Here is a 26,174-nt window from a genome sequence, read left to right on the forward strand (position 1 = left end):
TAATAGACCCTCATCTCCTTCTACAGTGTAATAGACCCTCGTCTCCTTCTACAGTGTACTAGACCCTCTCATCTCCTTCTACAGTGTAATAGACCCTCTCATCTCCTTTTACAGTGTAATAGACCCTCTCATATCCTTTTACAGTGTAATAGACCCTCGTCTCCTTCTACAGTGTAATAGGCTCTCTCATCTCCTTCTACAGTGTAATAGACCATCGTCTTCTTCTACAGTGTAATAGGCCCTCATCTCCTTCTACAGTGTAATAGGCCCTCGTCTCCTTCTACAGTGTAATAGACCCTCATCTCCTTTTACAGTGTAATAGACCCTCTCGGCTCCTTCTACAGTGTAATAGACCCTCATCTCCTTCTACAGTGTAATAGGCCCTCTCATCTCCTTCTACAGTGTAATAGGCCCTCGTCTCCTTCTACAGTGTAATAGACCCTCTCATCTCCTTCTACAGTGTAATAGACCCTCTCGTCTCCTTCTACAGTGTAATAGACCCTCTCGTCTCCTTCTACAGTGTAATAGACCCTCTCGTCTCCTTCTACAGTGTTATAGACCCCCTCATCTCCTTCTACAGTGTTATAGACCCTCTCATCTCCTTCTACAGTGTAATAGACCCTCTCATCTCCTTCTACAGTGTAATAGACCCTCTCGTCTCCTTCTACAGTGTAATAGACCCTCATCTCCTTCTACAGTGTAATAGACCCTCATCTCCTTCTACAGTGTAATAGACCCTCTCATCTCCTTCTACAGTGTAATATACCCTCTCATCTCCTTCTACAGTGTAATAGACCCTCTCGTCTCCTTCTACAGTGTAATAGACCCTCATCTCCTTCTACAGTGTAATAGACCCTCATCTCCTTCTACAGTGTAATATACCCTCTCATCTCCTTCTACAGTGTAATATACCCTCTCATCTCCTTCTACAGTGTAATAGACCCTCTCATCTCCTTCTACATTGTAATAGACCCTCGTCTCCTTCTACAGTGTAATAGACCCTCTCATCTCCTTCTACAGTGTTATAGACCCTCTCATCTCCTTCTACAGTGTTATAGACCCTCTCGTCTCCTTCTACAGTTTTTTAGACCCTCTCATCTCCTTCTACAGTGTTATAGACCCTCTCATCTCCTTCTACAGTGTTATAGACCCTCTCATCTCCTTCTACAGTGTAATAGACCCTCTCATCTCCTTCTACAGTGTAATAGACCCTCATCTCCTTCTACAGTGTAATAGACCCTCTCGTCTCCTTCTACAGTGTAATAGACCCTCATCTCCTTCTACAGTGTAATAGACCCTCGTCTCCTTCTACAGTGTAATAGACCCTCTCATCTCCTTCTACAGTGTAATAGACCCTCTCATCTCCTTCTACAGTGTAATAGACCCTCTCATCTCCTTCTACAGTGTAATAGACCCTCGTCTCCTTCTACAGTGTAATAGTCCCTCTCATCTCCTTCTACAGTGTAATAGATCCTCGTCTCCTTCTACAGTGTAATAGGCCCTCATCTCCTTCTACAGTGTAATAGGCCCTCGTCTCCTTCTACAGTGTAATAGACCCTCTCATCTCCTTCTACAGTGTAATAGACCCTCATCTCCTTCTACAGTGTAATAGACCCTCTCGTCTCCTTCTACAGTGTAATAGACCCTCATCTCCTTCTACAGTGTAATAGGCCCTCTCATCTCCTTCTACAGTGTAATAGACCCTCATCTCCTTCTACAGTGTAATAGACCCTCTCATCTCCTTCTACAGTGTAATAGACCCTCATCTCCTTCTACAGTGTAATAGACCCTCGTCTCCTTCTACAGTGTAATAGACCCTCTCATCTCCTTCTACAGTGTTATAGACCCTCTCATCTCCTTCTACAGTGTTATAGACCCTCTTGTCTCCTTCTACAGTGTTATAGACCCTCTCATCTCCTTCTACAGTGTTATAGACCCTCTCATCTCCTTCTACAGTGTAATAGACCATCGTCTTCTTCTACAGTGTAATAGGCCCTCATCTCCTTCTACAGTGTAATAGGCCCTCGTCTCCTTCTACAGTGTAATAGACCCTCATCTCCTTTTACAGTGTAATAGACCCTCTCGGCTCCTTCTACAGTGTAATAGACCCTCATCTCCTTCTACAGTGTAATAGGCCCTCTCATCTCCTTCTACAGTGTAATAGGCCCTCGTCTCCTTCTACAGTGTAATAGACCCTCTCATCTCCTTCTACAGTGTAATAGACCCTCTCGTCTCCTTCTACAGTGTAATAGACCCTCTCGTCTCCTTCTACAGTGTAATAGACCCTCTCGTCTCCTTCTACAGTGTTATAGACCCCCTCATCTCCTTCTACAGTGTTATAGACCCTCTCATCTCCTTCTACAGTGTAATAGACCCTCTCATCTCCTTCTACAGTGTAATAGACCCTCTCGTCTCCTTCTACAGTGTAATAGACCCTCATCTCCTTCTACAGTGTAATAGACCCTCATCTCCTTCTACAGTGTAATAGACCCTCTCATCTCCTTCTACAGTGTAATATACCCTCTCATCTCCTTCTACAGTGTAATAGACCCTCTCGTCTCCTTCTACAGTGTAATAGACCCTCATCTCCTTCTACAGTGTAATAGACCCTCATCTCCTTCTACAGTGTAATATACCCTCTCATCTCCTTCTACAGTGTAATATACCCTCTCATCTCCTTCTACAGTGTAATAGACCCTCTCATCTCCTTCTACATTGTAATAGACCCTCGTCTCCTTCTACAGTGTAATAGACCCTCTCATCTCCTTCTACAGTGTTATAGACCCTCTCATCTCCTTCTACAGTGTTATAGACCCTCTCGTCTCCTTCTACAGTTTTTTAGACCCTCTCATCTCCTTCTACAGTGTTATAGACCCTCTCATCTCCTTCTACAGTGTTATAGACCCTCTCATCTCCTTCTACAGTGTAATAGACCCTCTCATCTCCTTCTACAGTGTAATAGACCCTCATCTCCTTCTACAGTGTAATAGACCCTCTCGTCTCCTTCTACAGTGTAATAGACCCTCATCTCCTTCTACAGTGTAATAGACCCTCGTCTCCTTCTACAGTGTAATAGACCCTCTCATCTCCTTCTACAGTGTAATAGACCCTCTCATCTCCTTCTACAGTGTAATAGACCCTCTCATCTCCTTCTACAGTGTAATAGACCCTCGTCTCCTTCTACAGTGTAATAGTCCCTCTCATCTCCTTCTACAGTGTAATAGATCCTCGTCTCCTTCTACAGTGTAATAGGCCCTCATCTCCTTCTACAGTGTAATAGGCCCTCGTCTCCTTCTACAGTGTAATAGACCCTCTCATCTCCTTCTACAGTGTAATAGACCCTCATCTCCTTCTACAGTGTAATAGACCCTCTCGTCTCCTTCTACAGTGTAATAGACCCTCATCTCCTTCTACAGTGTAATAGGCCCTCTCATCTCCTTCTACAGTGTAATAGACCCTCATCTCCTTCTACAGTGTAATAGACCCTCTCATCTCCTTCTACAGTGTAATAGACCCTCATCTCCTTCTACAGTGTAATAGACCCTCGTCTCCTTCTACAGTGTAATAGACCCTCTCATCTCCTTCTACAGTGTTATAGACCCTCTCATCTCCTTCTACAGTGTTATAGACCCTCTTGTCTCCTTCTACAGTGTTATAGACCCTCTCATCTCCTTCTACAGTGTTATAGACCCTCTCATCTCCTTCTACAGTGTAATAGACCATCGTCTTCTTCTACAGTGTAATAGGCCCTCATCTCCTTCTACAGTGTAATAGGCCCTCGTCTCCTTCTACAGTGTAATAGACCCTCATCTCCTTTTACAGTGTAATAGACCCTCTCGGCTCCTTCTACAGTGTAATAGACCCTCATCTCCTTCTACAGTGTAATAGGCCCTCTCATCTCCTTCTACAGTGTAATAGGCCCTCGTCTCCTTCTACAGTGTAATAGACCCTCTCATCTCCTTCTACAGTGTAATAGACCCTCTCGTCTCCTTCTACAGTGTAATAGACCCTCTCGTCTCCTTCTACAGTGTAATAGACCCTCTCGTCTCCTTCTACAGTGTTATAGACCCCCTCATCTCCTTCTACAGTGTTATAGACCCTCTCATCTCCTTCTACAGTGTAATAGACCCTCTCATCTCCTTCTACAGTGTAATAGACCCTCTCGTCTCCTTCTACAGTGTAATAGACCCTCATCTCCTTCTACAGTGTAATAGACCCTCATCTCCTTCTACAGTGTAATAGACCCTCTCATCTCCTTCTACAGTGTAATATACCCTCTCATCTCCTTCTACAGTGTAATAGACCCTCTCGTCTCCTTCTACAGTGTAATAGACCCTCATCTCCTTCTACAGTGTAATAGACCCTCATCTCCTTCTACAGTGTAATATACCCTCTCATCTCCTTCTACAGTGTAATATACCCTCTCATCTCCTTCTACAGTGTAATAGACCCTCTCATCTCCTTCTACATTGTAATAGACCCTCGTCTCCTTCTACAGTGTAATAGACCCTCTCATCTCCTTCTACAGTGTTATAGACCCTCTCATCTCCTTCTACAGTGTTATAGACCCTCTCGTCTCCTTCTACAGTTTTTTAGACCCTCTCATCTCCTTCTACAGTGTTATAGACCCTCTCATCTCCTTCTACAGTGTTATAGACCCTCTCATCTCCTTCTACAGTGTAATAGACCCTCTCATCTCCTTCTACAGTGTAATAGACCCTCATCTCCTTCTACAGTGTAATAGACCCTCTCGTCTCCTTCTACAGTGTAATAGACCCTCATCTCCTTCTACAGTGTAATAGACCCTCGTCTCCTTCTACAGTGTAATAGACCCTCTCATCTCCTTCTACAGTGTAATAGACCCTCTCATCTCCTTCTACAGTGTAATAGACCCTCTCATCTCCTTCTACAGTGTAATAGACCCTCGTCTCCTTCTACAGTGTAATAGTCCCTCTCATCTCCTTCTACAGTGTAATAGATCCTCGTCTCCTTCTACAGTGTAATAGGCCCTCATCTCCTTCTACAGTGTAATAGGCCCTCGTCTCCTTCTACAGTGTAATAGACCCTCTCATCTCCTTCTACAGTGTAATAGACCCTCATCTCCTTCTACAGTGTAATAGACCCTCTCGTCTCCTTCTACAGTGTAATAGACCCTCATCTCCTTCTACAGTGTAATAGGCCCTCTCATCTCCTTCTACAGTGTAATAGACCCTCATCTCCTTCTACAGTGTAATAGACCCTCTCATCTCCTTCTACAGTGTAATAGACCCTCATCTCCTTCTACAGTGTAATAGACCCTCGTCTCCTTCTACAGTGTAATAGACCCTCTCATCTCCTTCTACAGTGTTATAGACCCTCTCATCTCCTTCTACAGTGTTATAGACCCTCTTGTCTCCTTCTACAGTGTTATAGACCCTCTCATCTCCTTCTACAGTGTTATAGACCCTCTCATCTCCTTCTACAGTGTAATAGACCCTCTCATCTCCTTCTACAGTGTAATAGACCCTCATCTCCTTCTACAGTGTAATAGACCCTCTCGTCTCCTTCTACAGTGTAATAGACCCTCATCTCCTCTACAGTGTAATAGACCCTCGTCTCCTTCTACAGTGTAATAGACCCTCTCATCTCCTTCTACAGTGTAATAGACCCTCTCATCTCCTTCTACAGGGTAATAGACCCTCTCATCTCCTTCTACAGTGTAATAGACCCTCTCATCTCCTTCTACAGTGTAATAGACCCTCGTCTCCTTCTACAGTGTAATAGGCCCTCTCATCTCCTTCTACAGTGTAATAGACACTCGTCTCCTTCTACAGTGTAATAGGCCCTCATCTCCTTCTACAGTGTAATAGGCCCTCGTCTCCTTCTACAGTGTAATAGACCCTCTCGTCTCCTTCTACAGTGTAATAGACCCTCTCATCTCCTTCTACAGTGTTATAGACCCTCTCATCTCCTTCTACAGTGTTATAGACCCCCTCATCTCCTTCTACAGTGTAATAGACCCTCGTCTCCTTCTACAGTGTAATAGACCCTCTCATCTCCTTCTACAGTGTAATAGACCCTCGTCTCCTTCTACAGTGTAATAGGCCCTCATCTCCTTCTACAGTGTAATAGGCCCTCGTCTCCTTCTACAGTGTAATAGACCCTCTCATCTCCTTCTACAGTGTAATAGACCCTCATCTCCTTCTACAGTGTAATAGACCCTCTCGTCTCCTTCTACAGTGTAATAGACCCTCATCTCCTTCTACAGTGTAATAGGCCCTCTCATCTCCTTCTACAGTGTAATAGGCCCTAGTCTCCTTCTACAGTGTAATAGACCCTCTCATCTCCTTCTACAGTGTAATAGACCCTCTCGTCTCCTTCTACAGTGTAATAGACCCTCTCGTCTCCTTCTACAGTGTTATAGACCCCCTCATCTCCTTCTACAGTGTTATAGACCCTCTCATCTCCTTCTACAGTGTAATAGACCATCTCATCTCCTTCTACAGTGTAATAGATTCTGCAGTAATAATTGAAGGAATACTGAACAGGGTGAGGGGCTCTATAAGTCCTGTATTTCATGAGTATCCTGAAGGAATGATGCACCTGAGCAGGGAAGATGTACGAATTATACTGTATTTTAGAAGACCGCCTTGTAGTGTCTGTATTGTAGATATATATTTATTATAGGTGGAATGTAGTATCTATATTGTAGATATATATTTACTATAGGTGGAATGTAGTATCTATATTGTAGATATATATTTACTATAGGAGGAATGTAGTGTCTGTATTGTAGATATATATTTATTATAGGGGGAATGTAGTGTCTGTATTGTAGATATATATTTATTATAGGGGGAATGTAGTGTCTGTATTGTAGATATATATTTATTATAGGGGGAATGTAGTGTCTGTATTGTAGATATATATTTATTATAGGTGGAATGTAGTGTCTGTATTGTAGATATATATTTATTATAGGGGGAATGTAGTGTCTGTATTGTAGATATATATTTATTAAAGGTGGAATTTTCCTAGAACGTTCTCTGCGCGTCAGTGGGATAACGTCTCATGTCCTCAGGACGACCCCTGTTTGCTGGGGGTAAAGCCTGACCCCTCTAGGCGCTGCTGAGTGCAGTGTGGTGACTGAGATGCTCCTATTGCCAGTTACTCCGTTGAAAAGAGCCCCTTTGGCCCTCGTTAGTCAAGACAGAAGGCTTCCCTGGCGGACGCCCACCGTGGAGCAGGCTTGACTCTGGAGGTCACACATCTTAGATAGTTGCCCAGGTTGGAGATCGTTGGCGATGACAAGGCTGTGTTGGTTCTCTGCTGTGTGTCTCTACCCCACCGTGGAGCAGGCTTGACTCTGGAGGTCACACATCTTAGATAGTTGCCGAGGTTGGAGATCGTTGGCGATGACAAGGCTGTGTTGGTTCTCTGCTGTGTCTCTCTACCCCACAGTGACCAGGGTTTTCTGTGTTGGTTCTCTGCTGTGTCTCTCTACCCCACAGTGACCAGGGTTTTCTGTGTTGGTTCTCTGCTGTGTCTCTACCCCACAGTGACCAGGGGTTTCTGTGTTGGTTCTCTGCTGTGTCTCTACCCCACAGTGACCAGGGTTTTCTGTGTTGGTTCTCTGCTGTGTCTCTACCCCACAGTGACCAGGGGTTTTCTGTGTTGGTTCTAACTGCTACTTCCTGTCTCTGTGTCTCCAGGACGACGAGGTTTCCTGCAGTGTTCTGCCACAGTGACCAGGGGTTTTCTGTGTTGGTTCTAACTGCTACTTCCTGTCTCTGTGTCTCCAGGACGACAAGATTGTCCTGCAATGTTCTGCCACAGTGACCAGGGGTTTTCTGTGTTGGTTCTAACTGCTACTTCCTGTCTCTGTGTCTCCAGGACGACAAGGTTGTCCTGCAATGTTCTGCCACAGTGACCAGGGGTTTTCTGTGTTGGTTCTAACTGCTACTTCCTGTCTCTGTGTCTCCAGGACGACAAGGTTCTCCTGCAGTGTTCTGCCACAGTGACCAGGGGTTTTCTGTGTTGGTTCTAACTGCTACTTCCTGTCTCTGTGTCTCCAGGACGACGAGGTTGTCCTGCAGTGTTCTGCCACAGTGACCAGGGGTTTTCTGTGTTGGTTCTAACTGCTACTTCCTGTCTCTGTGTCTCCAGGACGACGAGGTTGTCCTGCAGTGTTCTGCCACAGTCCACAAGGAGCAGCAGAAGCTGTGTCTGGCAGCGGAGGGTTTCGGAAATAGACTCTGCTTCCTCGAGTCAACATCCAACTCTAAGGTGAACACAGGAGCCACATCTACCAGACTGCATTGCATCATGTTTATCGCTAGACTGGACTACATCTCCCAGACTGACCTGCTCCAGGACTACAGTTCCCTTCTAACCTGGCTGTTTATCCTTTGACTGGACTACATCTCCCAGACTGACCTGCTCCAGGACTACAGGTCCCTTCTAACCTGGCGGTTTATCCTTTGACTGGACTACATCTCCCAGACTGACCTGCTCCAGGACTACAGTTCCCTTCTAACCTGGCGGTTTATCCTTTGACTGGACTACATCTCCCAGACTGACCTGCTCCAGGACTACAGTTCCCTTCTAACCTGGCGGTTTATCCTTTGACTGGACTACATCTCCCAGACTGACCTGCTCCAGGACTACAGTTCCCTTCTAACCTGGCGGTTTATCCTTTGACTGGACTACATCAGACTGACCTGCTCCAGGACTACAGTTCCCTTCTAACCTGGCTGTTTATCTTTGACTGGACTACATCTCCCAGACTGACCTGCTCCAGGACTACAGTTCCCTTCTAACCTGGCTGTTTATCTTTTGACTGGACTACATCTCCCAGACTGACCTGCTCCAAGACTACAGTTCCCTTCTAACCTGGCTGTTTATCCTTTGACTGGACTACATCTCCCAGACTGACCTGCTCCAGGACTACAGTTCCCTTCTAACCTGGCTGTTTATCCTTTGACTGGACTACATCTCCCAGACTGACCTGCTCCAGGACTACAGGTCCCTTCTAACCTGGCTGTTTATCTTTTGACTGGACTACATCTCCCAGACTGACCTGCTCCAGGACTACAGTTCCCTTCTAACCTGGCTGTTTATCCTTTGACTGGACTACATCTCCCAGACTGACCTGCTCCAGGACTACAGTTCCCTTCTAACCTGGCTGTTTATCCTTTGACTGGACTACATCTCCCAGACTGACCTGCTCCAGGACTACAGTTCCCTTCTAACCTGGCTGTTTATCCTTTGACTGGACTACATCTCCCAGACTGACCTGCTCCAGGACTACAGGTCCCTTCTTACCTGGCTGTTTATCTTTTGACAGGACTACATCTCCCAGACTGACCTGCTCCAGGACTACAGTTCCCTTCTAACCTGGCTGTGTTCTCTTCCAGAATGTCCCTCCAGACCTGTCCATCTGTACGTTTGTCCTGGAGCAGTCCCTCTCTGTCCGGGCCCTGCAGGAGATGCTGGCCAACACAGAGGAGAAGGCAGAAGGGGTGAGTACACAGCAAGACCTACCTATCTATCTAAGTATATATCTATCTACCTATATCTACCTATCTACCTATATCTATCTATCCGTCCATTCGTCCGTCCGTCTGTCTGTTTGTCGCATGCAGGGCTGAGTACACAGATCTATCTATCTATCCGTCTGTCTGTCTGTCTGTCTGTCTGTCGCAGGCAGGGCTGAGTGCACACAGAACTATCTATCTCAGACAGGGCCTGTAATGGTTCTGATGGGTGGGACAAGATGTCTCTATAATGGGGTCCTGTGTCAGTGTGTGTTATAGTCCTGTAGTTGTCCCTGCCATAGCCCTGTGGTTGTCCCTGCTATAGTCCCAGTCCACAGCCATGTGGTTGTCCCTGCTATAGCCCTGTGGTTGTCCCTGTTATAGTCCTGTGGTTGTCCCTGTTATAGCCCTGTGGTTGTCCCTGTGGTTGTCCCTGTTATAGCCCTGTGGTTGTCCCAGTTATAGTCCTGTAGTTGTCCCTGCCATAGCCCTGTGGTTGTCCCTGTTATAGCCCTGTTGTTGTCCCTGTTATAGCCCTGTGGTTGTCCCTGTTATAGCCCTGTGGTTGTCCCTGTTATAGCCCTGTTGTTGTCCCTGTTATAGTCCTGTGGTTGTCCCTGTTATAGCCCTGTGGTTGTCCCTGTTATAGCCCTGTGGTTGTCCCTGTTATAGCCCTGTGGTTGTCCCTGTTATAGCCCTGTGGTTGTCCCTGTTATAGTCCTGTGGTTGTCCCTGTTATAGTCCTGTAGTTGTCCCTGCCATAGCCCTGTGGTTGTCCCTGCTATAGTCCCAGTCCACAGCCCATGTGGTTGTCCCTGCTATAGTCCCAGTCCATAGCCCTGTGGTTGTCCCTGCTATAGTCCCAGTCCACAGCCCTGTGGTTGTCCCTGCTATAGTCCCAGTCCACAGCCCTGTTGTTGTCCCTGCTATAGTCCCAGTCCACAGCCCTGTGGTTGTCCCTGCTATAGTCCCAGTCCACAGCCCCGTGGTTGTCCCTGTTATAGTCCCAGTCCACAGCCCTGTAGTTGTCCCTGCTATAGTCCCAGTCCACAGCCCCGTGGTTGTCCCTGCTATAGTCCCAGTCCACAGCCCTGTGGTTGTCCCTGCTATAGTCCCAGTCCACAGCCCCGTGGTTGTCCCTGCTATATTCCCAGTCTACAGCCCTGTAGTTGTCCCTGCTATAGTCCCAGTCCACAGCCCTGTGGTTGTCCCTGCTATAGTCCCAGTCCACAGCCCTGTGGTTGACCCTGCTATAGTCCCAGTCCACAGCCCTGTGGTTGACCCTGTTATAGCCCTGTGGTTGTCCCTGTTATAGCCCTGTGGTTGTCCCTGCTATAGTCCCAGTCCACAGCCCTGTGGTTGTCCCTGCTATAGTCCCAGTCCACAGCCCTGTGGTTGACCCTGTTATAGCCCTGTGGTTGTCCCTGTTATAGCCCTGTGGTTGTCCCTGCTATAGTCCCAGTCCACAGCCCTGTGGTTGTCCCTGCTATAGTCCCAGTCCACAGCCCTGTGGTTGTCCCTGTTATAGCCCTGTGGTTGTCCCTGTTATAGCCCTGTGGTTGTCCCTGTTATAGTCCTGTGGTTGTCCCTGTTATTGCCCTGTGGTTGTCCCTGTTATAGTCCTGTGGTTGTCCCTGTTATAGCCCTGTGGTTGTCCCTGTTATAGCCCTGTGGTTGTCCCTGTTATAGTCCTGTGGTTGTCCCTGTTATTGTCCTTTGGTTGTCCCTGTTATAGCCCTGTTGTTGTCCCTGCTATAGCCCTGTGGTTGTCCCTGTTATAGCCCTGTGGTTGTCCCTGTTATAGTCCTGTGGTTGTCCCTGTTATAGCCCTGTGGTTTCCCTGTTATAGTCCTGTCCACAGCCCTGTGGTTGTTCCTTTTATAGTCCTGTCCACAGCCCTGTGGTTGTCCCTGTTATAATCCTGTCCACAGCCCTGTGGTTGTCCCAGTTATAGCCCTGTGGTTGTCCCTGTTATAGTCCTGTCCACAGCCCTGTGGTTGTCCCTGTTATAGTCTTGTGGTTGTCCCTGTTATAGCCCTGTGGTTGACCCTGTTATAGTCCTGTCCACAGCCCTGTGGTTGTCCCTGTTATAGTCCTGTGGTTGTCCCTGTTATAGTCCTGTGGTTGTCCCTGTTATAGCCCTGTGGTTGTCCCTGTTATAGTCCTGTGGTTGTCCCTGCTATAGCCCTGTGGTTGTCCCTGTTATAGCCCTGTGGTTGTCCCTGCTATAGCCCTGTGGTTGTCCCTGGTATAGTCCTCTGGTTGTCCCTGGTATAGCCCTGTGGTTGTCCATGTTATTGCCCTGTGGTTGTCCCTGTTATAGCCCTGTGGTTGTCCTTTGGTTGTCCCTGTTATAGCCCTGTTGTTGTCCCTGCTATAGCCCTGTGGTTGTCCCTGTTATAGCCCTGTGGTTGTCCCTGTTATAGTCCTGTGGTTGTCCCTGTTATAGCCCTGTGGTTTCCCTGTTATAGTCCTGTCCACAGCCCTGTGGTTGTTCCTTTTATAGTCCTGTCCACAGCCCTGTGGTTGTCCCTGTTATAATCCTGTCCACAGCCCTGTGGTTGTCCCAGTTATAGCCCTGTGGTTGTCCCTGTTATAGTCCTGTCCACAGCCCTGTGGTTGTCCCTGTTATAGTCTTGTGGTTGTCCCTGTTATAGCCCTGTGGTTGACCCTGTTATAGTCCTGTCCACAGCCCTGTGGTTGTCCCTGTTATAGTCCTGTGGTTGTCCCTGTTATAGCCCTGTGGTTGACCCTGTTATAGTCCTGTGGTTGTCCCTGCTATAGCCCTGTGGTTGTCCCTGGTATAGTCCTCTGGTTGTCCCTGGTATAGCCCTGTGGTTGTCCATGTTATTGCCCTGTGGTTGTCCCTGTTATAGCCCTGTGGTTGTCCCTGTTATAGTCCTTTGGTTGTCCCTGTTATAGCCCTGTTGTTGTCCCTGCTATAGCCCTGTGGTTGTCCCTGTTATAGCCCTGTGGTTGTCCCTGTTATAGCCCTGTGGTTGTCCCTGTTATAGTCCTGTGGTTGTCCCTGTTATAGTCCTGTAGTTGTCCCTGCCATAGCCCTGTGGTTGTCCCTGCTATAGTCCCAGTCCACAGCCCATGTGGTTGTCCCTGCTATAGTCCCAGTCCATAGCCCTGTGGTTGTCCCTGCTATAGTCCCAGTCCACAGCCCTGTGGTTGTCCCTGCTATAGTCCCAGTCCACAGCCCTGTTGTTGTCCCTGCTATAGTCCCAGTCCACAGCCCTGTGGTTGTCCCTGCTATAGTCCCAGTCTACAGCCCTGTGGTTGTCCCTGCTATAGTCCCAGTCCACAGCCCCGTGGTTGTCCCTGTTATAGTCCCAGTCCACAGCCCTGTAGTTGTCCCTGCTATAGTCCCAGTCCACAGCCCCGTGGTTGTCCCTGCTATAGTCCCAGTCCACAGCCCTGTGGTTGTCCCTGCTATAGTCCCAGTCCACAGCCCCGTGGTTGTCCCTGCTATATTCCCAGTCTACAGCCCTGTAGTTGTCCCTGCTATAGTCCCAGTCCACAGCCCTGTGGTTGTCCCTGCTATAGTCCCAGTCCACAGCCCTGTGGTTGACCCTGCTATAGTCCCAGTCCACAGCCCTGTGGTTGACCCTGTTATAGCCCTGTGGTTGTCCCTGTTTTAGCCCTGTGGTTGTCCCTGCTATAGTCCCAGTCCACAGCCCTGTGGTTGTCCCTGCTATAGTCCCAGTCCACAGCCCTGTGGTTGACCCTGTTATAGCCCTGTGGTTGTCCCTGTTATAGCCCTGTGGTTGTCCCTGCTATAGTCCCAGTCCACAGCCCTGTGGTTGTCCCTGCTATAGTCCCAGTCCACAGCCCTGTGGTTGTCCCTGTTATAGCCCTGTGGTTGTCCCTGTTATAGCCCTGTGGTTGTCCCTGTTATAGTCCTGTGGTTGTCCCTGTTATTGCCCTGTGGTTGTCCCTGTTATAGTCCTGTGGTTGTCCCTGGTATAGCCCTGTGGTTGTCCCTGTTATAGTCCTGTGGTTGTCCCTGTTATAGTCCTGTGGTTGTCCCTGTTATAGCCCTGTGGTTGTCCCTGTTATAGTCCTGTGGTTGTCCCTGCTATAGCCCTGTGGTTGTCCCTGTTATAGCCCTGTGGTTGTCCCTGCTATAGCCCTGTGGTTGTCCCTGGTATAGTCCTCTGGTTGTCCCTGGTATAGCCCTGTGGTTGTCCATGTTATTGCCCTGTGGTTGTCCCTGTTATAGCCCTGTGGTTGTCCCTGTTATAGTCCTGTGGTTGTCCCTGTTATAGCCCTGTGGTTTCCCTGTTATAGTCCTGTCCACTGCCCTGTGGTTGTTCCTTTTATAGTCCTGTCCACAGCCCTGTGGTTGTCCCTGTTATAATCCTGTCCACAGCCCTGTGGTTGTCCCAGTTATAGCCCTGTGGTTGTCCCTGTTATAGTCCTGTCCACAGCCCTGTGGTTGTCCCTGTTATAGTCTTGTGGTTGTCCCTGTTATAGCCCTGTGGTTGACCCTGTTATAGTCCTGTCCACAGCCCTGTGGTTGTCCCTGTTATAGTCCTGTGGTTGTCCCTGTTATAGCCCTGTGGTTGACCCTGTTATAGTCCTGTGGTTGTCCCTGCTATAGCCCTGTGGTTGTCCCTGTTATAGTCCTCTGGTTGTCCCTGGTATAGCCCTGTGGTTGTCCATGTTATTGCCCTGTGGTTGTCCCTGTTATAGCCCTGTGGTTGTCCCTGTTATAGTCCTTTGGTTGTCCCTGTTATAGCCCTGTTGTTGTCCCTGCTATAGCCCTGTGGTTGTCCCTGTTATAGCCCTGTGGTTGTCCCTGTTATAGTCCTGTGGTTGTCCCTGTTATAGCCCTGTGGTTTCCCTGTTATAGTCCTGTCCACAGCCCTGTGGTTGTTCCTTTTATAGTCCTGTCCACAGCCCTGTGGTTGTCCCTGTTATAATCCTGTCCACAGCCCTGTGGTTGTCCCAGTTATAGCCCTGTGGTTGTCCCTGTTATAGTCCTGTCCACAGCCCTGTGGTTGTCCCTGTTATAGTCTTGTGGTTGTCCCTGTTATAGCCCTGTGGTTGACCCTGTTATAGTCCTGTCCACAGCCCTGTGGTTGTCCCTGTTATAGTCCTGTGGTTGTCCCTGTTATAGCCCTGTGGTTGACCCTGTTATAGTCCTGTGGTTGTCCCTGTTATAGCCCTGTGGTTGTCCCTGTTATAGTCCTGTGGTTGTCCCTGTTATAGCCCTGTGGTTGACCCTGTTATAGTCTTGTGGTTGTCCCTGTTATAGTCCTGTGGTTGTCCCTGTTATAGCCCTGTGGTTGACCCTATTATAGTCCTGTGGTTGTCCCTGTTATAGCCCTGTGGTTGTCCCTGTTATAGCCCTGTGGTTGACCCTGTTATAGTCCTGTGGTTGTCCCTGTTATAGTCCTGTCCACAGCCCTGTGGTTGTCCCTGTTATAGTCCTGTGGTTGTCCCTGTTATAGTCCTGTGGTTGTCCCTGTTATAGCCCTGTGGTTGACCCTGTTATAGTCCTGTGGTTGTCCCTGTTATAGTCCTGTCCACAGCCCTGTGGTTGTCCCTGTTATAGCCCTGTGGTTGACCCTGTTATAGTCCTGTGGTTGTCCCTGTTATAGCCCTGTGGTTGTCCCTGTTATAGTCCTGTGGTTGTCCCTGCTATAGCCCTGTGGTTGTCCCTGTTATAGCCCTGTGGTTGTCCCTGCTATAGCCCTGTGGTTGTCCCTGGTATAGTCCTCTGGTTGTCCCTGGTATAGCCCTGTGGTTGTCCATGTTATTGCCCTGTGGTTGTCCCTGTTATAGCCCTGTGGTTGTCCTTTGGTTGTCCCTGTTATAGCCCTGTTGTTGTCCCTGCTATAGCCCTGTGGTTGTCCCTGTTATAGCCCTGTGGTTGTCCCTGTTATAGTCCTGTGGTTGTCCCTGTTATAGCCCTGTGGTTTCCCTGTTATAGTCCTGTCCACAGCCCTGTGGTTGTTCCTTTTATAGTCCTGTCCACAGCCCTGTGGTTGTCCCTGTTATAATCCTGTCCACAGCCCTGTGGTTGTCCCAGTTATAGCCCTGTGGTTGTCCCTGTTATAGTCCTGTCCACAGCCCTGTGGTTGTCCCTGTTATAGTCTTGTGGTTGTCCCTGTTATAGCCCTGTGGTTGACCCTGTTATAGTCCTGTCCACAGCCCTGTGGTTGTCCCTGTTATAGTCCTGTGGTTGTCCCTGTTATAGCCCTGTGGTTGACCCTGTTATAGTCCTGTGGTTGTCCCTGCTATAGCCCTGTGGTTGTCCCTGTTATAGTCCTCTGGTTGTCCCTGGTATAGCCCTGTGGTTGTCCATGTTATTGCCCTGTGGTTGTCCCTGTTATAGCCCTGTGGTTGTCCCTGTTATAGTCCTTTGGTTGTCCCTGTTATAGCCCTGTTGTTGTCCCTGCTATAGCCCTGTGGTTGTCCCTGTTATAGCCCTGTGGTTGTCCCTGTTATAGTCCTGTGGTTGTCCCTGTTATAGCCCTGTGGTTTCCCTGTTATAGTCCTGTCCACAGCCCTGTGGTTGTTCCTTTTATAGTCCTGTCCACAGCCCTGTGGTTGTCCCTGTTATAATCCTGTCCACAGCCCTGTGGTTGTCCCAGTTATAGCCCTGTGGTTGTCCCTGTTATAGTCCTGTCCACAGCCCTGTGGTTGTCCCTGTTATAGTCTTGTGGTTGTCCCTGTTATAGCCCTGTGGTTGACCCTGTTATAGTCCTGTCCACAGCCCTGTGGTTGTCCCTGTTATAGTCCTGTGGTTGTCCCTGTTATAGCCCTGTGGTTGACCCTGTTATAGTCCTGTGGTTGTCCCTGTTATAGCCCTGTGGTTGTCCCTGTTATAGTCCTGTGGTTGTCCCTGTTATAGCCCTGTGGTTGACCCTGTTATAGTCTTGTGGTTGTCCCTGTTATAGTCCTGTGGTTGTCCCTGTTATAGCCCTGTGGTTGACCCTGTTATAGTCCTGTGGTTGTCCCTGTTATAGCCCTGTGGTTGTCCCTGTTATAGCCCTGTGGTTGACCCTGTTATAGTCCTGTGGTTGTCCCTGTTATAGTCCTGTCCACAGCCCTGTGGTTGTCCCTGTTATAGTCCTGTGGTTGTCCCTGTTATAGTCCTGTGGTTGTCCCTGTTATAGCCCTGTGGTTGACCCTGTTATAGTCCTGTGGTTGTCCCTGTTATAGTCCTGTCCACAGCCCTGTGGTTGTCCCTGTTATAGTCCTGTCCACAGCCCTTTGGTTGTCCCTGTTATAGTCCTGTCCACAGCCCTGTGGTTTTCCCTGTTATAGCCCTGTGGTTGTCCCTGTTATAGTCCTGTGGTTGTCCCTGTTATAGTCCTGTGGTTGTCCCTGTTATAGCCCTGTGGTTTTCCCTGTTATAGCCCTGTGGTTGTCCCTGCTATAGTCCTGTGGTTGACCCTGTTATAGCCATGTGGTTGTCCCTGTTATAGTCCTGTGGTTGTCCCTGTTATAGTCCTGTGGTTGTCCCTGTTATAGTCATGTGGTTGTCCCTGTTATAGTCCTGTGGTTGTCCCTGTTATAGCCCTGAGGTTGACCCTGTTATAGTCCTGTGGTTGTCCCTGTTATAGTCCTGTGGTTGTCCCTGTTATAGTCCTGTGGTTGTCCCTGTTATAGTCCTGTGGTTGTCCCTGTTATAGTCCTGTGGTTGTCCCTGTTATAGCCCTGTGGTTGTCCCTGTTATAGCCCTGTGGTTGTCCCTGCTATAGCCCTGTGGTTTCCCTGTTATAGTCCTGTCCACAGCCCTGTGGTTGTTCCTTTTATAGTCCTGTCCACAGCCCTGTGGTTGTCCCTGTTATAATCCTGTCCACAGCCCTGTGGTTGTCCCAGTTATAGCCCTGTGGTTGTCCCTGTTATAGTCCTGTCCACAGCCCTGTGGTTGTCCCTGTTATAGTCTTGTGGTTGTCCCTGTTATAGCCCTGTGGTTGACCCTGTTATAGTCCTGTCCACAGCCCTGTGGTTGTCCCTGTTATAGTCCTGTGGTTGTCCCTGTTATAGCCCTGTGGTTGACCCTGTTATAGTCCTGTGGTTGTCCCTGCTATAGCCCTGTGGTTGTCCCTGGTATAGTCCTCTGGTTGTCCCTGGTATAGCCCTGTGGTTGTCCATGTTATTGCCCTGTGGTTGTCCCTGTTATAGCCCTGTGGTTGTCCCTGTTATAGTCCTTTGGTTGTCCCTGTTATAGCCCTGTTGTTGTCCCTGCTATAGCCCTGTGGTTGTCCCTGTTATAGCCCTGTGGTTGTCCCTGTTATAGTCCTGTGGTTGTCCCTGTTATAGCCCTGTGGTTTCCCTGTTATAGTCCTGTCCACAGCCCTGTGGTTGTTCCTTTTATAGTCCTGTCCACAGCCCTGTGGTTGTCCCTGTTATAATCCTGTCCACAGCCCTGTGGTTGTCCCAGTTATAGCCCTGTGGTTGTCCCTGTTATAGTCCTGTCCACAGCCCTGTGGTTGTCCCTGTTATAGTCTTGTGGTTGTCCCTGTTATAGCCCTGTGGTTGACCCTGTTATAGTCCTGTCCACAGCCCTGTGGTTGTCCCTGTTATAGTCCTGTGGTTGTCCCTGTTATAGCCCTGTGGTTGACCCTGTTATAGTCCTGTGGTTGTCCCTGTTATAGCCCTGTGGTTGTCCCTGTTATAGTCCTGTGGTTGTCCCTGTTATAGCCCTGTGGTTGACCCTGTTATAGTCTTGTGGTTGTCCCTGTTATAGTCCTGTGGTTGTCCCTGTTATAGCCCTGTGGTTGACCCTGTTATAGTCCTGTGGTTGTCCCTGTTATAGCCCTGTGGTTGTCCCTGTTATAGCCCTGTGGTTGACCCTGTTATAGTCCTGTGGTTGTCCCTGTTATAGTCCTGTCCACAGCCCTGTGGTTGTCCCTGTTATAGTCCTGTGGTTGTCCCTGTTATAGTCCTGTGGTTGTCCCTGTTATAGCCCTGTGGTTGACCCTGTTATAGTCCTGTGGTTGTCCCTGTTATAGTCCTGTCCACAGCCCTGTGGTTGTCCCTGTTATAGTCCTGTCCACAGCCCTGTGGTTGTCCCTGTTATAGTCCTGTCCACAGCCCTGTGGTTTTCCCTGTTATAGCCCTGTGGTTGTCCCTGTTATAGTCCTGTGGTTGTCCCTGTTATAGTCCTGTGGTTGTCCCTGTTATAGCCCTGTGGTTTTCCCTGTTATAGCCCTGTGGTTGTCCCTGCTATAGTCCTGTGGTTGACCCTGTTATAGCCATGTGGTTGTCCCTGTTATAGTCCTGTGGTTGTCCCTGTTATAGTCCTGTGGTTGTCCCTGTTATAGTCATGTGGTTGTCCCTGTTATAGTCCTGTGGTTGTCCCTGTTATAGCCCTGAGGTTGACCCTGTTATAGTCCTGTGGTTGTCCCTGTTATAGTCCTGTGGTTGTCCCTGTTATAGTCCTGTGGTTGTCCCTGTTATAGTCCTGTGGTTGTCCCTGTTATAGTCCTGTGGTTGTCCCTGTTATAGCCCTGTGGTTGTCCCTGTTATAGCCCTGTGGTTGTCCCTGCTATAGTCCTGTGGTTGACCCTGTTATAGCCCTGTGGTTGTCCCTGTTATAGTCCTGTGGTTGTCCCTGTTATAGTCCTGTGGTTGTCCCTGTTATAGTCCTGTGGTTGTCCCTGTTATAGTCCTGTGGTTGTCTCTGCTATAGTCCTGTGGTTGTCCCTGTTATAGTCCTGTCCACAGCCCAGTGGTTGTCCCTGTTATAGTCCTGTCCACAGCCCTGTGGTTGTCCCTGTTATAGCCCTGTCCACAGCCCTGTGGTTGTCCCTGTTATAGCCCTGTCCACAGCCCTGTGGTTGACCCTGTTATAGTCCTGTGGTTGTCCCTGTTATAGCCCTGTCCACAGCCCCGTGGTTGTCCCTGTTATAGTCCTATCCACAGTCCATGTTATAGGGTATGTTTAAATGATATGGACTACAGTTCTATGATGTGATGTTATTTTGTGCAGAACTGCAGTGCAGATCAGTCAGTCATTCAGCCAGTCAGTCAGTCAGTCAGTTACCCAGTCAGTCAGTCAGCCAGTCAGTCATTCATTCAGCCAGTCAGTCAGTCAGTCAGTCAGTCAGTCAGTCAGTCAGTCACCCAGTCAGTCAGTCAGTCACCCAGTCAGTCACCCAGTCAGTCAGTCAGTTACCCAGTCAGTCAGTTACCCAGTCAGTCAGTCAGTCACCCAGTCAGTCAGTCAGTCAGTCAGTCAGTCACCCAGTCAGTCAGTCAGTCAGTCAGTCAGTTACCCAGTCAGTCAGTCAGTCAGTCATTCAGCCAGTCAGTCAGTCACCCAGTCAGTCAGTCACCCAGTCAGTCACCCAGTCAGTCAGTCATTCAGCCAGTCAGTCACCCAGTCAGTCAGTCATTCAGCCAGTCAGTCAGTCACCCAGTCAGTCAGTCAGTCAGTTACCCAGTCAGTCAGTTACCCAGTCAGTCAGTCAGTCACCCAGTCAGTCAGTCAGTCACCCAGTCAGTCACCCAGTCAGTCAGTCAGTCAGTCAGTCATTCAGCCAGTCAGTCAGTCACCCAGTCAGTCAGTCAGTCAGTCATTCAGCCAGTCAGTCAGTCAGTCACCCAGTCAGTTAGTCAGTCAGTCACCCAGTCAGTTAGTCACCCAGTCAGTTAGTCAGTTAGTCACCCAGTTAGTCAGTCAGTTAGTCAGTCAGTCAGTCAGTTAGTCACCCAGTCAGTTAGTCAGTTAGTCACCCAGTCAGTTACCCAGTCAGTCAGTCAGTTACCCAGTCAGTCAGTCAGTCACCCAGTCAGTCAGTCAGTCACCCAGTCAGTCACCCAGTCAGTCAGTCAGTCAGTCATTCAGCCAGTCAGTCAGTCACCCAGTCAGTCAGTCAGTCAGTCATTCAGCCAGTCAGTCAGTCAGTCAGTCACCCAGTCAGTTAGTCAGTCAGTCACCCAGTCAGTTAGTCACCCAGTCAGTTAGTCAGTTAGTCACCCAGTTAGTCAGTCAGTTAGTCAGTCAGTCAGTCAGTTAGTCACCCAGTCAGTTAGTCAGTTAGTCACCCAGTCAGTCAGTCAGTTAGTCAGTCAGTTAGTCACCCAGTCACCCAGTCAGTCAGTTAGTCAGTCAGTCAGTCAGTCAGTTACCCAGTCAGTCAGTCAGTCAGTCACCCAGTCAGTCAGTCAGTCACCCAGTCAGTCAGTTAGTCAGTCAGTCAGTCAGCCAGTCACCCAGTCAGTCAGTCAGTCAGTCAGCCAGTCAGTCAGTCAGTCAGCCAGCCAGTCAGTCAGTCAGTCAGTCCTGTGGTTGTGCAGATGTAAACATTGTATATGATGTTGCAGAACGTATCAGAGACTGAGATGTGGTGTCGTATTCCATCATGACTTGCATTTCTGTAATTAACTTTTTATAATCACCTTTCTATCTATGAATAACTTGGCTAATTAAATTGTTCTCTCTCTGAGCCAGAAGTGTATTCAAGGGCAGTACTGGGAGTCATAGAGCCCAGAAACAATCAGTTGGTGGGTCGGTCTGCCAGTCAGCCAGCCAGCCAGTCAGCCAGCCAGTCAGCCAGTCAGTCAGTCAGTCAGTCAGTTACCAAGTCAGTCAGTCAGTCAGTCAGTAATTCACCCAGTCAGTCAGTCACCCAGTCAGTCAGTCAGTCACCCAGTCAGTCAGTCAGTCAGTCAGTCAGTCAGTCAGTTAGTCAGTCACCCAGTCAGTTAGTCAGTCAGCCAGTCAGTCAGTCAGTCACCCAGTTAGTCACCCAGTCAGTTAGTCAGTCAGTTAGTCACCCAGTCAGTCACCCAGTCAGTCAGTCAGTCAGTCACCCACTCAGTCAGTCAGTCAGTCAGTCAGTTACCCAGTCAGTCAGCCAGTCAGTCAGTCAGTCAGTCAGTCACCCAGTCAGTCACCCAGCCAGTCAGTTAGTCAGTCAGTTAGTCAGTCACCCAGCCAGTCAGTCAGTCACCCAGTCAGTCAGTCACCCAGTCAGTCAGCCAGCCAGTTAGTCAGCCAGTTAGTTAGTCAGTCAGCCAGCCAGCCAGCCAGCCAGCCAGCCAGTCAGCCAGTCAGTCAGTCAGTCAGTCACCCAGCCAGTTAGTCAGCCAGTTAGTTAGTCAGCCAGCCAGCCAGTCAATCAGTCACCCAGTCAGTCAGTCAGCCAGTCACCCAGTCAGCCAGTCAGTCAGCCAGCCAGTCAATCAGTCAGCCAGTCAGTCAGCCAGCCAGCCAGCCAGTCAATCAGTCACCCAGTCAGCCAGCCAGCCAGTCAAACAGTTAGCCAGTCCGTCAGTCAGTAAACCAGCCAGAGAGATACAGGAAGTCAGGCTGAAGGAGAGGTGGGGGGGATAGAGATACAGAGAGGCAGGTAGAATGAGAGGTGGGGGGGGGGTAGAGATACAGAGATACAGGTAGAAGGAGAGGTGGGGGGGTAGAGATACAGAGAGGCAGGTAGAAGGAGAGGTGGGGGGGTAGAGATACAGAGAGGCAGGTAGAAGGAGAGGTGGGGGTGGGGTAGAGATACAGAGAGGCAGGTAGAAGGAGAGGTGGGGGGGGGTAGAGATACAGAGAGGCAGGTAGAAGGAGAGGTGGGGGGGGGGGTAGAGATACAGAGATACAGAGAGGCAGGTAGAAGGAGAGGTGGGGGGGGGGTAGAGATACAGAGATACAAAGAGGCAGGTAGAAGGAGAGGTGGGGGGGGTAGAGATACAGAGAGGCAGGTAGAATGAGAGGTGGGGGGGTAGAGATACAGAGAGGCAGGTAGAAGGAGAGGTGGGGGGGTAGAGATACAGAGAGGCAGGTAGAAGGAGAGGTGGGGGGGGGGGGGTAGAGATACAGAGAGACAGGTAGAAGGAGAGGTGGGGGGGGGGGTAGAGATACAGAGAGGCAGGTAGAAGGAGAGGTGGGGGGGTAGAGATACAGAGAGGCAGGTAGAAGGAGAGGTGGGGGGGGTAGAGATACAGAGAGGCAGGTAGAAGGAGAGGTGGGGGGTAGAGATACAGAGAGGCAGGTAGAAGGAGAGGTGGGGGGGTAGAGATACAGAGAGGCAGGTAGAAGGAGAGGTGGGGGGGTAGAGATACAGAGAGACAGGTAGAAGGAGAGGTGGGGGGTAGAGATACAGAGAGGCAGGTAGAAGGAGAGGTGGGGGGGGTAGAGATACAGAGAGGCAGGTAGAAGGAGAGGTGGGGGGGGTAGAGATACAGAGAGATACAGAGAGACAGGTAGAAGGAGAGGTGGGGGGGTAGAGATACAGAGAGGCAGGTAGAAGGAGAGGTGGGGGGGTAGAGATACAGAGAGATACAGAGAGGCAGGTAGAAGGAGAGGTGGGGGGGGTAGAGATACAGAGATACAGAGAGGCAGGTAGAAGGAGAGGTGGGGGGGGTAGAGATACAGAGATACAGAGAGGCAGGTAGAAGGAGAGGTGGGGGGGGGGTAGAGATACAGAGAGGCAGGTAGAAGGAGAGGTGGGGGGGTAGAGATACAGAGAGATACAGAGAGACAGGTAGAAGGAGAGGTGGGGGGGGTAGAGATACAGAGAGGCAGGTAGAAGGAGAGGTGGGGGGGGGTAGAGATACAGAGAGATACAGAGAGGCAGGTAGAAGGAGAGGTGGGGGGGGTAGAGATACAGAGATACAGAGAGGCAGGTAGAAGGAGAGGTGGGGGGGGGGTAGAGATACAGAGATACAGAGAGGCAGGTAGAAGGAGATGTGGGGGAGGTAGAGATACAGAGAGGCAGGTAGAAGGAGATGTGGGGGGGGGGGGGTAGAGATACAGAGAGATACAGAGAGGCAGGTAGAAGGAGATGTGGGGGGGGGGTAGAGATACAGAGAGATACAGAGAGGCAGGTAGAAGGAGAGGTGGGGGGGGGTAGAGATACAGAGAGATACAGAGAGCCAGGTAGAAGGAGAGGTGGGGGGTAGAGATACAGAGAGATACAGAGAGCCAGGTAGAAGGAGAGGTGGGGGGGTAGAGATACAGAGAGGCAGGTAGAAGGAGAGGTGGGGGGGGGTAGAGATACAGAGAGATGCAGAGAGCCAGGTAGAAGGAGAGGTGGGGGGGTAGAGATACAGAGAGATACAGAGAGGCAGGTAGAAGGAGAGGTGGGTGGGGTAGAGATACAGAGAGATACAGAGAGCCAGGTAGAAGGAGAGGATGTGACTGTGTGTAGACGGAAAGTGCGTAAAGATAAAAGACCAAGAGAGATTGGAAGAGAAGCAGCAAGTGTGAGAGCTCAACATTTAATTTGTAAACCGTGCACAGCACTCCCAGCATGCTGAAGAGTGAGCAGGGAAAGGAAAAAAGACCACATGTAACTGAATAGCTTCAGTAGTTACAGTCTAACAGAATTACAGCTATGGCCTGTGGAGGAACCAGGTCAGTAATGACTGATGGAGGAACCAGGTTAGTAATGACTGATGGAGGGACCAGGTTAGTAATGACTGATGGAGGAACCAGGTTAGTAATGACTGATGGAGGGACCAGGTTAGTAATGACTGATGGAGGGACCAGGTTAGTAATGACTGATGGAGGGACCAGGTTAGTACTGACTGATGGAGGGACCAGGTTAGTAATGACTGATGGAGGAACCAGGTTAGTAATGACTGATGGAGGAACCAGGTTAGTAATGACTGATGGAGGGACCAGGTTAGTAATGACTGATGGAGGGACCAGGTTAGTAATGACTGATGCAGTATGATGGAGGGACCAGGTTAGTAATGACTGATGGAGGGACCAGGTTAGTAATGACTGATGGAGCGACCAGGTTAGTAATGACTGATGGAGGGACCAGGTTAGTAATGACTGATGGAGGGACCAGGTTAGTAATGACTGATGGAGGGACCAGGTTAGTAATGACTGATGGAGGGACCAGGTTAGTAATGACTGATGGAGGGACCAGGTTAGTAATGACTGATGGAGGGACCAGGTTAGTAATGACTGATGGAGGGACCAGGTTAGTAATGACTGATGGAGGGACCAGGTTAATAATGACTGATACAGACTGATGGAGATGCCAGGTTAGTAATGACTGATGGAGGGACCAGGTTAGTAATGACTGTTACAGACTGATGGAGGGACCAGGTTAGTAATGACTGATGGAGGGACCAGGTTAGTAATGACTGATGGAGGAACCAGGTTAGTAATGACTGATGGAGGGACCAGGTTAGTAATGACTGATACAGACTGATGGAGGGACCAGGTTAGTAATGACTGATGGAGGGGCCAGGTTAATAATGACTGATGGAGGGACCAGGTTAGTAATGACTGATGGAGGGACCAGGTTAGTAATGACTGATGGAGGGACCAGGTTAGTAATGACTGATGGAGGGACCAGGTTAGTAATGACTGATGGAGGAACCAGGTTAGTAATGACTGATGGAGGGACCAGGTTAGTAATGACTGATGGAGGAACCAGGTTAGTAATGACTGATGGAGGGACCAGGTTAGTAATGACTGATATAGACTGATGGAGAGACCAGGTTAGTAATGACTGATGGAGGGACCAGGTTAGTAATGACTGATACAGACTGATGGAGGGACCAGGTTAGTAATGACTGATGGAGGGACCAGGTTAGTAATGACTGATGGAGGGACCAGGTTAGTAATGACTGATGGAGGGACCAGGTTAGTAATGACTGATACAGACTGATGGAGGGACCAGGTTAGTAATGACTGATGGAGGGGCCAGGTTAATAATGACTGATGGAGGGACCAGGTTAGTAATGACTGATGGAGGGACCAGGTTAGTAATGACTGATGGAGGGACCAGGTTAGTAATGACTGATGGAGGGGCCAGGTTAGTAATGACTGATGGAGGAACCAGGTAAGTAATGACTGATGGAGGGACCAGGTTAGTAATGACTGATGGAGGAACCAGGTTAGTAATGACTGATGGAGGGACCAGGTTAGTAATGACTGATGGAGGGACCAGGTTAGTAATGACTGATGGAGGGACCAGGTTAGTAATGACTGATGGAGGGACCAGGTTAGTAATGACTGATGGAGGGACCAGGTTAATAATGACTGATACAGACTGATGGAGATGCCAGGTTAGTAATGACTGATGGAGGGACCAGGTTAGTAATGACTGATGGAGGAACCAGGTTAGTAATGACTGATGGAGGGACCAGGTTAGTAATGACTGATACAGACTGATGGAGGGACCAGGTTAGTAATGACTGATGGAGGGGCCAGGTTAATAATGACTGATGGAGGGACCAGGTTAGTAATGACTGATGGAGGGACCAGGTTAGTAATGACTGATGGAGGGACCAGGTTAGTAATGACTGATGGAGGGACCAGGTTAGTAATGACTGATGGAGGAACCAGGTTAGTAATGACTGATGGAGGGACCAGGTTAGTAATGACTGATGGAGGGACCAGGTTAGTAATGACTGATGGAGGAACCAGGTTAGTAATGACTGATGGAGGGACCAGGTTAGTAATGACTGATACAGACTGATGGAGGGACCAGGTTAGTAATGACTGATGGAGGGGCCAGGTTAATAATGACTGATGGAGGGACCAGGTTAGTAATGACTGATGGAGGGACCAGGTTAGTAATGACTGATGGAGGAACCAGGTTAGTAATGACTGATGGAGGGACCAGGTTAGTAATGACTGATATAGACTGATGGAGAGACCAGGTTAGTAATGACTGATGGAGGGACCAGGTTAGTAATGACTGATACAGACTGATGGAGGGA

The 26,174-nt window shown here is 49.2% G+C and overlaps 1 protein-coding gene across 1 annotated transcript in view; it reads left to right on the forward strand.

Annotated features, from left to right (window-relative positions):
* The window catches only part of LOC110511675 (ryanodine receptor 2-like), a 532,917-nt gene that overhangs the window by 134,901 nt on the left and 371,842 nt on the right, over nt 1–26,174 (forward strand). The window contains exons 2-3 of the mRNA XM_036989200.1: nt 8,146–8,265; nt 9,396–9,500. Coding sequence (XP_036845095.1) covers nt 8,146–8,265; nt 9,396–9,500 — 225 coding nt within the window. The remainder of the gene's footprint in view (nt 1–8,145; nt 8,266–9,395; nt 9,501–26,174) is intronic.

The sequence above is a fragment of the Oncorhynchus mykiss genome, chromosome 1 (assembly GCF_013265735.2).
Source record: "Oncorhynchus mykiss isolate Arlee chromosome 1, USDA_OmykA_1.1, whole genome shotgun sequence".
NCBI classification, from domain to species: Eukaryota; Metazoa; Chordata; class Actinopteri; order Salmoniformes; family Salmonidae; genus Oncorhynchus; species Oncorhynchus mykiss.